This window comes from Phocoena phocoena, chromosome 13 (genome assembly GCF_963924675.1).
Source record: "Phocoena phocoena chromosome 13, mPhoPho1.1, whole genome shotgun sequence".
In the NCBI taxonomy this organism is placed as follows: Eukaryota; Metazoa; Chordata; class Mammalia; order Artiodactyla; family Phocoenidae; genus Phocoena; species Phocoena phocoena.
In genome coordinates, this window is record NC_089231.1 from 79,287,133 (window position 1) to 79,299,461 (window position 12,329).

Below are 12,329 nucleotides of genomic sequence, written 5' to 3' on the forward strand. Positions count from 1 at the left end.
GCTTGGAATTGTTTTTCAATTTGAAGTACTCACCTGCCAGCTTTGGGGCCAAAAAAGTATTTGGAGCCTTTTTTCATACGGCAACTGTATTCAAGAACTGTAAAGAGTGGCCTTGCCTCTCCTGCTCCCGCGCTCGCTGGGCTCGGGACGCCCAAGCCGCACCAGAGAGAGGGCAGCCCCGGCTAGAACCGCGGAGTTGGAACGGGGCTGACGGCCAGGGCCTCCCGGTAACCAGGCAACAGAGGCCTTAGCAACGGGGAGGGGGCGGGACCGGGGGAGGAAGCCGGAAGCCAGCAGCTAAACCTCGCGAGAGTTGCGTTTGCGCGCGAACTGTAAGTACGTGGGTCTCGGGGTCACGTCTTGACTGGTCGCGGTGCAGGCACCTGGGGGAGGCGACAAACCCACCGGACCCAGCGACCTCCGTCACCCTGTCATGGAGACCTCAGCGCACAAGCAGCAGCAGCAGCAGCCTGAGGGGGGCAAGATCAGGAACCTGCCTTGGTAGGAGGAGGCCCGGCAGCCGCGGGGAAGGGGGTCGGCCGCGCGGGGAGGTGGTGGCCGGAGTGGGCAAGTGGCAGGTCCCCACCCCGTCCTCGCCCCGCCGCCCCAGGGTTCGATCGGCACAGGGGTTCGATCTCGTGTCTTCTGACACTACATTGACCTCCGTGGCAAAATATTCTTCTCTCTTGCCAAAATATTCTCTTCCTTCGGTACGATTATTGGTCAGATTCTAAACTAGAATAATATGATGATGATGGTAACAACGCTCCCTAGTTAACTTTTATTTAAGTGACTTTCTATTAGATTAGCAGGCACCCTATTAGATGTTTGAATTTTACAAAGACACTAGGAAGAAGGTACTGTTATTCCAGTTTTACCAAAAGGTTAAATGACTTGCCTGAGGTCCAGAGTTGGAAAATAAGTTTGTATTTGAACCCAGCTGGTCCAGATTCAGAGCTTGCACTCTTAACCATCCTACTTACACAACTGTGTCTTAGTGATGGTTTAAAGACTGAATGGATTTGACTGGATTTCGGAAAACTCCAAGTTGTTTCTTTTCAGTTTATTGTTATCGTAATAAAAATACATAACATACAATTCACAGTTGTAACCATTTTAAAATGTACAATTCAGTGGCATTAAGTACATGCAGGATGTTATGTAACCATCCCACTATCTAGTTCCAAAATTTTTCATCATCCCGAATGGAAACCCCGTACCCATTGGCAACTCCCCAATCCCCCCTTCCTCAGCCCGTGGCAACCACTAATCTACTTTCTGTCTCTAATGAATTTGCTTATTCTGGATATTTCATATAAATGGAGTCATATGATACGTGGCCTTTTGTGACTGGCTTCTTCTTTTTTTAAAATAAATTTTTATTTATTTATTTTGGCTGCACCGGGTCTTAGTTGTGGCACACAGGATCTTCGTTGCGGCACGTGGGATCTTTCATTGCGGCATTCGAACTCTTAGTTACAGCATGCACGCGGGATCTAATTCCCCAGCCAGGGATCGAACCTGGGCCCCCTGCATTGGGAGTGCAGAGTCTTACCCACTGGACCACCAGGGATGTCCCGTTACTGGCTTCTTATATCAGTAACTGATTTCCTTTTATTGCCAAATAACGTTCCCTTGTGTGGCTATACCACCATTTATTTATCCATTCATCTGTTAATTTATATTTGGATATGAGTTCAATTTTGGATTAACTTAGGTGCCCATCCAGGTTGAGATTATGGGCAGACAGCTGGAAAGATGAAATGAGAGCAGTTTTTCTGCACTATTGATATTTGGGGCCAGATATGTGGGGTGTCGCGGGAGGGCATCGGTGTTGTCCTGTGCATTGCAGCATGTTTAACAGCATCCCTGGTGCCTATCCGCTAGATGCCAGTAGTACCCCCCACTCAGCTTTGATAGTGGAAAATGTCTCCAGATATTATCAAGAGTTCACTGGAGGACAGAATGGCTCCAGTTGAGAACCACTGTTAAAGGGTTTTGTATCTCTTTTCTCTTTTAGTTAGGATATGAAAGGATTCTTTTGCACATAACAAAATGTTCTTGCCTTTATATATGTTGTAATCAATGCTAAATTGTATTTCAGGGTTGAAAAATACCGGCCACAGACACTGGATGATCTCATTTCTCATCAGGACATCTTGAGTACCAGTATGTATCCATGTGTCAGCAGCTGGTATCCTAGTCGAAGGACCTGGATACACTTCTTAGGAATGTTGTCTCTACTGAGTAATAATTTTGAAGGATCTGATTGAGCTTTATGGGATGTGGCTTTAAGAGTTGAGTCCTTCAGATTTTTCATTCCTGCATCTGACCCAGATTTGAACATATGGTTGAAGTACCTTCAGCCCAACTCGGGCCTGCAGTGAATGAGGCAACTCTCAGAGACTGATGGCCTCTCTCTTTCTCCCCCTGACCTTCAGTTCAGAAGTTTATCAGTGAGGACCGCCTGCCGCACCTCCTTCTCTATGGTCCTCCAGGGACGGGAAAGACATCCACCATCCTGGCCTGTGCTAAACAGCTGTACAAAGATAAGGAATTTGGCTCCATGGTCTTGGAGGTAAATGGGAGGTTTATTGTTACTCTCGAACCACTCCAGCCTCTTACTTTTAGGTCTGCTAGTTTTGTTTTACTTTACAAGTTAGTTGCCCTGCTGGTGGTTGGGAAAGAAGGAGACATAAGATGTTTTAATTCACTTTTTTTCTATAATTGACATTTTTGCCTGGACTGGTATAAGCTAAAGGGCAGTGGTAGGACTGGGTGTCTTTCTTTGCTGTTGCCAACTTTTACCCAAATCCTCAGTGGTTGCTCGGTTGATGGCTCTCTCCCATGTGCCCCCAGATCCCTTCTGCATGTTGCTCCATGCTCTTCTTGCCCCGCCCCGGAAGGCTGAGCTGTGTCGACTGCGAGCTCTCTTGCCCTCTGGTTCCTGGTTGGGTTTGGCCAGCAGGGGCCTGGAAGGGGTTGGGGAAGGGAGAAGGATGCCTGGTCCTGCCCTGGGGGTCACCACAGGCCAACAGCTTCCCCACCCGCAGGGCACAGCACGCAGCCTTTCCCCCACACACACCCCGCCAGTGCCACTCCCCCACCAACCCCTTAAGACTTGGGGGTGATAATGGGCCCCAGTAGGCCTTGAGGTATTGCATAGCCCTTGTGGTTTCCCCACACCTCACCGGCACCTTTTAAACTATCTCTTCATTTAATCCTCTTCAAATTACTGAATTTGAGTATGCCGTCTGTTTACTACTAGGACTCGAGCGATAAACTTAGCTTACGAAATTCTAAATATTGTAAGAAAAAAACTGTTTAACTTGCTTTTGTATTATAGAACCTTGCTGCCACCAGTGTTCTTACTTCATTGTGTTAAAGACTTGGTAACTTCTGGGTTGCTCTGGGTTGCGGTAGCTAAAATTAGCATCATTCTGCTCGTGCCAGAGGCGCTGTTCCCTGTGAGCAGACCAGTTAATTCTCCCCCGGAGCACGTCAGTGATTTTGTCCCCAGAAGGGGGAGGAAACACACACGTTGATTGGCCTTTCAGGGTATAATGGAATGATCTAGTGAGTTGTAAGTTTTAAATATAATTGTCATCTTATTTTTAATGACAGGATTGATGAAAAGGTACATTAATTCACAGCTAGCACACCAACACGTTTTCTATTTATTTTGGCTTCTCTCTTTCACATTTAGCTGAATGCTTCAGATGACCGAGGAATAGATATCGTTCGGGGACCAATCCTGAGCTTTGCTAGCACAAGGACAATATTTAAGTAAGAATTCTTTGCATAATTTCTCTCCCTAAAGATTTTGATCAGTGAGTTTAATTTCTTAAATCCTCTCCTTTGCCAGTTTGTAAAAGTAAGGGGAAAAGAAAAAGGCTTTGTCAAAAGCAGTCATGAAAGAGAGATAAAGTACAGGAATGGTGGTAAGACATATTAAAATGCAAATATTAAAACAAAATATTATCTAAATCTATATTAGCAAGTTCTCTGGGGAAGCATTAATTTCATTACATCGTAAGACTGGAGGAGCTAGTTTGAATTTAAACAAAAATGAATTGAGATCAGGGTGGATAACTAGGATGGTGGTAAAAAAAGAAAAAGAGGAAAAAGCAGCACTAGAATAGAATAAGAGGCTACTGGGTGGAAGAAAGATGAAGGTTCCAGAGGACATAATCTAACACAAATACAGAAATTAGACCTCCATGCGCTTTGACCACAGATGTCTGCTTTGGTCAGAGTTCTAGGAGAAATGAACTTCATGAGCCAGGGCCTGATGGCACAAATGTGAAGGTGTAGGTTTGGGCCTGGAAGTCAAAGGGAGATTGAAGAAGGCTTTTTAGGTGGTACCAATTGTTTTCCTAGGAAAGGCTTTAAACTAGTGATCTTGGATGAAGCTGATGCCATGACTCAGGACGCCCAGAACGCCTTGCGGAGAGGTAAGGAGCACAGCCGTGTACGGTGTGTATGGCTGAGGAATGCTTTGGAAGGAGAGTTAGCAACTTTGGACATGAGATAGGATGTGGCTTCTTCTCAATTTTCATTCATCTTCTGGCCCAGCGAAATCTCTAGATACCTTTCACTGTGTATCCCACCTGATGACCTAGACAAAAATCTCTATACCGGTGGTTACCCCTTTTAATAGCGTAAAGACATTAGCCTTTTGGGGACTTTTAGGTATGACCAGACACTGGTGTTTCATCCTACTTTTCCGCTGGGTTCAATTTCAGGGTCGGGAATTTGTACTGTTTGATGGGAGGGAATGGGAAGTCTTTCATTTCTAAACTGCTAGATAGGTCTTTCTGCTCTTGGTACCGTTAGATACAATACAGCCAAGAAAATAACACTGGAAACTTAGCTGCACTCAGAAAGCCGACATGACCTCCCTACTTGCCAGGAGAACGACTGGGCCGGGAAAGGAGAGCATACTGTGATTTGTCGGTCTTAAAGGTGCAGTTAACGTCTTTGCAAGGACATTCTTGATCTCTCTCATTAAGATTCTGCGGTAGACAGCTAGGAGAGAAGGCGATCTTTAGGAATTCTGGGGGGGGTGGATTGCAGCCCATGTTTAAGAAGCGGAGGAGGAGGACAGAATATCTTCCGGTCCTAGAGGCTTTGGCTGCCTTTCTTCAGCATCTTATTCTGGAGTCAGTCTGGGCAGATCCCAGCGTGAGAACGTTGGTACCGACAGGATGAAACTGGTGTCACAGGCATCTCTGAATTCGGGTTAATGCTTTCTCGAATGCTCTAAGGGTTCGAGACAAGGTCCACTGGAAAGTCTGCAAAAAGCCACCCCCCTCCCCCGCCCAGTAGAAGGTGGCACATCATCCTTTTGCCAAATAGGATTTTATGCAAAAGGGCAGGCGTACTGGATTTCATATCTTAGTGGAATGGAACGGCAAGGGTGCCGGGATCACAGCCAGTCATGGAAAAGGAAGCATTTTGTCCAGTCCCGTGGACGTGACGTGTGCATCAGCTCTGGGGAGAGAGTGGTTGGTCTCCAGGCTCACCGTCTCTCGCTGCAGTAGCTTTCCCACTTGTTTGCATTCCTGATTGCCCGCTTCACGTGACCATAGGAAAGTTCAGGGTTTCTGGGTCCCTTGAAGAATCAGGATGGACATGAGGTGGTTCTCTTTTCCCTTGCCAGTGATTGAGAAATTTACTGAAAATACCAGATTTTGCCTCATCTGTAACTATCTGTCAAAGATCATCCCCGCCTTGCAGTCCCGGTGTACAAGGTTCCGATTCGGTCCCCTGACCCCTGAACTCATGGTTCCCCGCCTGGAATATGTCGCAGAAGAAGAGAAGTAAGTATGTTGAAAAGCAGGGAAAGGGGGGCCTTGGGGACTGGGTGTCACGTAAGGCAGCTACTGGTACGTCTGAAGGCGATAACGTTTGTAAACAACTCGGGAGAGCCTGGCACAGGGTAAACCTCACTGTCTGTCGGCCGCCCTGGTAATTCTTCATAAAGGTCATTTGGTTCCTTACTGGAGTCCATCATCCTCCCCTAGAAGCGGTCCCACTTTCCTCCTACTCTTTGTCTTTGGAAACTGCGCGCTGCCAGGTCCCTCCCGTTAAGAAGCCTGTGGCCTTTCTCAACTAGCAGGGCAGGTCCTGAGACATCACATTCTGCGTGATCAGATGCCGAGCAAGTAGCCAGCCCGAGCTGCTGCTGATTCGACGGGTGCTTGGGCTCTGCGAGCGCAGATCTCGCCAGCACCCTCTCCTCTCCAGAGAACAGAATCCAAAGCTACCTGCTCAACACAGCAATGCTTGGTCCCAAATGGTGGTCTTGCTAGACTTGCACTGGGCTGTGACTACTCACGTGAGGCCCACGTCTAGACTTGCACTGGGCTGTGACTACTCACGTGAGGCCCACGTCCCCAGTAGCCAGAGCAAGTTCTGGAGCCTGTAAATCAGGAGAGTATTGTTGACTCCGTCCTTCCCTTTTTTCTCTTTCATTGTTTCAAAGCCTTGATCTTCACAGTCCATCTTGTCCCCTCGGGGAGCATTTGTGCTCTCAGGGCCTCTATATCCCTCCTGCCTGTTTCCTTGCAGAGTTGACATAAGTGAAGACGGGATGAAAGCGCTCGTAACTCTTTCCAGTGGAGACATGCGAAGGGCTCTGAACATCTTGCAGGTAGGGCACTGCTCCTAGCACATCTCGAGTTGGCGCTTCAGAATACTTTTTCAAGAAAGACATAAGCAACAGCATGACCGATGTGTTAATTCAGAAATCTGGAACTGGTAAGACATCTCATAGTATGTCAAGGATGTACGCCCACCTTTGTGTTTTGATTAATTGAAAGAATAATTTGTTGCAAATACAGGAAAGATAGGGAAGGACTCTGCAAAGTAATGTAGCCGACAAGCAGTGGCCTCGTCTGATGCGGCTAGCTCTTAGCAGTGTAAAAAGTACAGGGCTCGAGCTCTCCCGTGCCCATCCGCATTGCTGCCTCCGCAGTTTCCTCCTGACCCTCCTGCAGCTCAGTGGCTGCAGCAGCCGTGGTGACTCTCCCCCTGTCTGCCCAGAGCACCAACATGGCCTTTGGGAAGGTGACAGAGGAGACCGTCTACACCTGCACAGGGCACCCACTCAAGTCAGACATCGCCAACATTCTGGACTGGATGTTGAATCAAGACTTCACCACGGCCTACAGGAGTATCCTTTCTCTTGTCCTTCAGTCAGTGCATTAGATGCCCAAGGCCTGAACGTGGCCTCACAAGCTCAGGCTGCAGGCAGCACCTACACCCTACTGGCAAAAGACAAGCGGCTGCACGGGACACCTTTCAGCTTGTCATGGGAGCAAGATGTCTGTGGGGGGGATGGGTACTTGTCTTTCATGCCCCAAGTTGTTCCTGAAGGGCCCTGAGCTGGGTATGGCTTGAAGCAGCTTAACTCTCAGGTGGGAGGGAAGCACTTAGACCTTGGGTGGAAGGTGCAGTCATTTTCAAGCAGTTAGTGTTACTCTTGTTTTGCTATGAAATTAAAATCTAGCTGTAGTGATGGAAAGCCTTTTGGGCAATGCATTTGGTTCTGTTCTCTACTAGACAGAGATATCTTTCATCTCCCTCAATGGAGATGAAAACAGAAAAATAAGAACTGGGGTCCAACACGTGCAACTTCAGATTGAAGGAAACAGCTGTATTGGCATGAAAAGCCCTACTTTCAAGTCATTCTCTGCAGTGTTTGTTGTGGAATTTGTTCCTTTGCCTTAACTGCTCCTCTCTAGATATCATGGAGTTGAAAACTCTAAAGGGGTTGGCATTACATGACATCCTGACAGAGATACACCTGTTCGTGCACAGAGGTAACCTAGGTTCTTCCGCAGTTCAGAAGCTGTGCAGAAGGTGGCATGCGTTGGGGTTGAGGGTGGCTGGAGAGGGAATGTGACTCTTCGTTTTGGAAACAGAAACAGGAATGAAGAGGTGTAAACCCGGCCCCTCATTTTCAGTTTTGTTTTGCTATTTAGTTTTTTTATTGGGTTGGCCAAAAAGTTCATTCGAGTTTAAATAAAACTAAAAGACACATTTTTAATTTTCGTGAAGAACTTCATTGAACGTATTCACTAACCGAATAAAATTTTTGGCCAACCCAATATCTGTGTGTCTGTGTCTTGCTTTTAAAACCTTGTTCCAAAAATACTTTTTTTTTTTCATAAATTCATTTTATTTATTTTATTCTTGGCTGTATTGGGTCTTCATTGCTGTGCGCGGGCTTTCTCTAGTTGTGGCCAGTGGGGGCTACTCTTCGTTGCGGTGCACGGGCTTCTCATTGCGGTGGCTTCTCCTGTTGCAAAGCATGGGCTCTAGGTGCGTGTAGTTGTAGCACACAGGCCCAGTAGTTGTGGCACACGGGCTTAGTTGCTTTGCAGCATGTGGGATCTTCCCGGACCAGGGCTCGAACCTGTGTCCCCTACATTGGCAGGTGGATTCTTAATCACTGCGCTACCAAGGAAGCCCCCCAGATACTCTTTTGACTTCTAGAATGCTGGGGAAAAACAGGAAAGAAACTCCTAAAGGCTAACTTATTTCCTCCAAGGGTCTGTATTTTACAGCGGTGTGTTGGAGTTTATATTTCTAAAAGGCTATTTTCCCCAAAAAGAAAGGAGGACGAAGATCTAGCTTCACAAAACCAAAGCAGCCTCAACTAAACCATCTTTAGTTCCACACTTGGTCGTATGTCCTGTACAGAGAATTGCTTCTCTACCTTGAGAGCACATGTGAATCACCCCAGACCAATCCAGTTGGCCCTTTTGGGGGAGAACCAGACACGAGTGTGTCTTTGAGCTCTAAGCGATGTGCTCTTCAGCCTTGTGGAGAAGCTCTGCCTGTCCAGCAGCCACCTGCAGACACTTGGGCCCACGAACACTGTTCCACCAGTGCCTTTCCAGGCCTCTCCCTGGCTGGCTGGCATGTGAAATTCTGCCCAAGAACATGGTTGGCTCAGGCCCAGCTCTGCACTTTGTGGACGCTGAGCATGAACCGACTTTGAAAAATCAATTATTTATGTTTTTTGTTTTTTAACATCTTTATTGGAGTATAATTGCTTTACAGTGGTTATGTTTGTTTTTAAAATTGGGACAGCAGGGCTTCCCTGGTGGTGCAGTGGTTGAGAGTCCGCCTGCCGATGCAGGGGACACGGGTTCGTGCCCCGGTCCGGGAAGATCCCACATGCCGCGGAGCGGCTGCACCCGTGAGCCATGGCCGCTGAGCCTGTGCGTCCGGAGACTGTGCTCCGCAACGGGAGAGGCCACAACAGTGAGAGGCCCGCGTACCGCAAAACAAAAACAACAAAAAAAATTGGGACAGCAAGTGAGAACTTCGCTTTCACAGTAACTTACAGAGCGGCCCAGTGCTGACAGGGCAGTGTGGATGGCTCTTCCATCTTATGATCACTCTGGAACCTGCTCATTTTTCTTTTTGGCTACCCTACGAAGACTAAAATGAATAAAAACTATGAAAACCTATGCAATTTTTACCTCCTGGAGGTGTGGTATCTTGAGATCTGTGGCCTCAAGAGGTTAGTCTTATGTATCTGATGTGGAAACTCATACTTCTGTGATTTTTTTTTTTTATATATAGTAGGTAATGACAGACCCCACTCATTTGATTTTGTTTTTCCCCCAGTTGACTTTCCATCTTCAGTTCGAATACATTTATTGACCAAAATGGCAGACATTGAGTGAGTATTTATTTCCCAGTTTTAATTCTTTTCCTTCTTTTTCCCCATTGTGAGTTTTTTGTTTCTCCTTGCTTGGTTTCAACTGTTTTGTCTAAATCATTCATATACAGTAGAGTTTAGTTTTTGCTGGAATTGAATTATTGAACGAAGCACAGGGAAGGGTGTGAGCTGCTTATGTGAAGAACGTGGATAAACACAAAGACAGGTACAACTCGGTTACGCATTTGAGATAAAGGCCTCTCCTTCGACCTCAGACGCCTGGTCCACCTTGGTTCCAGACATGCTCTTGTTATTTGGGAAGCCTGCTTCAGTTCAGACATCTAGGTCGTTTGGGGACGGCCAGCTATCCAGCTGTTATTAAGGCCTTCTGGCATACGAAAGCATATTACAGGGCAAGTAAACATAAACTCAATTTTCCACTTTGCCTGCTTCAGTAAACACAGTTATTAGCCCCCAGTGAAGCTGGCAGCTATCATTTAAGTAGACAAAAGCACTAGGTTCAAAATAGATGTCCACGTAAGCCAACTAATTTGCCGTCGTTGGCTTTCACACGTACCAATTAGGTCACTTCTTATCACTACACTGTGAGTAGCGTGATTTTGCTTTCAATGGCTGGGCACTTGAAAGGTGGCAAGATGAAATACCAGTGTCTTGCTCTATTGACCACAGAACCACAGATACGGACGGCAGCCAAACTTCCCAGTGAATTACGAGGAAGGGAATCTTAATTATAATTCCTCTCGATGCATTTTGCAGGTGAAGAAATAATGCCTAAACACATAAATTTTGCATATCGGTGTAGAGCTTGAACAAAGTTAAGTTCAGAACACTGCTACTGGGAACAATTTTTTTTTTAATTTAATATTCCCCCCCCCCGCCCCCAGTTTGAATCAAATTTATAAAGGCGTGTTTGAGGCAACAAAAACATTAGGGGACATGCACGAGATTGCTGCCCAGAATGAACTTCTCTCACCTCTTTCCAATCCTTCTCTGGCCAACTTTCAGTCTGCTGTTGTTCTCTTCAAAAGGCAGCTGTTGTGATATTCTCTTCTTACCTTTTGTTTGATTTCTTTTAGGTACAGACTTTCTGTTGGCACCAATGAGAAGATACAGCTGAGTTCCCTCATTGCCGCCTTTCAAGTCACCAGAGACCTGATTGTCACAGAAGCCTAGATGCTGAGGACCACTTGCTGCCTATTCTCAGGCCCAGCAGTGACTGAGAGCAGGGGACACAGTCACCCCCACTTTCGGAAAATTGTTCCAGGCATGGGTGGGCAGACGTGTACCCAAAGTACCGTGTTTGTGGCTGGTCGGAGCAGGGATGTACAAAGCAGTTTTAAGGTACAGCTCTGTCACTGCACTGCCCATTTGTGTTTTATAAGGGGGGAAAAAAAGTAAAACCTTTTTAGCCTTAAGGCTTTTACCCTTCAGTTGCCTGGGTGATAGGAAATGGGCTACCCCATTTGGAACATCAGGCTTTCAAATCTAATACAGTCCAAGTGTCTTCCAACTCAAGGTAAAAAGAACATCTTCAGAGTTAAGTTTGTAAATCTAATCTGTGGCGCTACTTTAAATAGGTGTTAATGGATTTCTGGCCCCAACTATTATACTCTTATAAAGTGGACTCAATCTTCTTTCTTACTTTAAAACTGGCCTTTTTATTTCTCCTTTTGAAGTAGAGGAGTGGCTAGCAGGTTCCCAATTGTGGTGTGGACAGTAGCGAAAACATTCATTTTAAATGATGCTATTGGGGCCAGAGGTCATTCAACACTGGCTTGTTTAACCCAGGGCACATAAGACTAAGCCGGACTCTAAACCTGCAAGTGCTGGAAGGACTGAGACGCTTCCTATTTCATCCAAATGTACTGCAGTTTCCCTGCGAGCATCTGTGCAGCGTGTGTGGTAGTGCTCTGCACAAGAATAAAGCAGCTTGCTTGTTGTGTTCCAAGTGACTCCTCTTTCCTCAGCCAATCGTACAGACGCTGACTTGTTCAACTTGCATTTATATGAGAAAGCCTCCTCCGTCCCTGATATCAGAGAATCAACTTTCTTTGGAGGCTGTTTATAAAGGTGTCCAATTCTTATATTATCAAAAGGGAGAAGTTGGTTATGTGCATCACACACATAGGCCTCGCTGCCAAAGGACAAAAGCAAAGTCTGAAGCTAATGGCTGGGGGTGTGGGGTGAGGGGCTCAAGGAGGCGGCCCAGAGCCTCTCAGACTACACTGTACATGATATTTCAAGATAACCACAAAACTTAATTTTGCCCAATCCATTCCCAGCTGTCTTGTTGTACTCACTAGTTTTAAAAGGTGGGTTTTTTCTTTCCTTAATGGAAAAAATGAAACGGCAAGCCAAAAGCTTTTAACTTTCTTTCCTTCGATGAAAGCCTCTCATCTTGAAATGTTTTTCTTTCAGCAACAAAGGCAGCAGAGGAGAGACTCCTCTGCTTTTTCAACACGTTTTATCATGGTACACAGGCCTCCACAAAGCACCTAGTAAGAAAGCCAAGGATAAGATGTTGCATTTCTTTTAAAATAATTTAAAATATATTAAATTTTCCAAAGGCAGATTTTGTTTGAATGAGGTGTCTTCATTAGATAACTATACGCCACGAAGAACAGTACTT

General features: G+C 46.1%; 1 protein-coding gene and 1 non-coding gene across 2 annotated transcripts; one reads left to right on the top strand and one right to left on the bottom strand.

The window, feature by feature from the left end:
- The first annotated feature begins 424 nt into the window (after positions 1–424).
- On the top strand, positions 425–10,873 carry RFC5 (replication factor C subunit 5). The gene is made up of 11 exons (XM_065889893.1): positions 425–501; positions 2,105–2,169; positions 2,442–2,578; positions 3,707–3,786; positions 4,381–4,454; positions 5,663–5,822; positions 6,574–6,655; positions 7,048–7,177; positions 7,749–7,826; positions 9,646–9,700; positions 10,777–10,873. Exons 1-11 carry the CDS (start codon positions 434–436, stop codon positions 10,871–10,873), a joined length of 1,026 nt encoding a protein of 341 aa, XP_065745965.1. The 5' UTR covers positions 425–433.
- TRNAG-CCC (transfer RNA glycine (anticodon CCC)) lies at positions 1,501–1,573 on the bottom strand. Its single transcript has one exon. It is a non-coding gene; the product is annotated as a tRNA-Gly (tRNA).
- Positions 10,874–12,329: the final 1,456 nt, after the last annotated feature.

What these genes read in the sequence shown, in the direction of transcription:
- RFC5 (XM_065889893.1), top strand. Translation starts at nt 434, where the DNA reads ATGGAGACCTCAGCGCACAAGCAGCAGCAGCAGCAGCCTGAGGGGGGC. An exon ending in TCAGGACATCTTGAGTACCA is followed by an intron (nt 2,170 to 2,441) that starts GTATGTATCCAT and finishes CCTGACCTTCAG; the next exon opens with TTCAGAAGTTTATCAGTGAG. An exon ending in GGGCTCTGAACATCTTGCAG is followed by an intron (nt 6,656 to 7,047) that starts GTAGGGCACTGC and finishes CTGTCTGCCCAG; the next exon opens with AGCACCAACATGGCCTTTGG.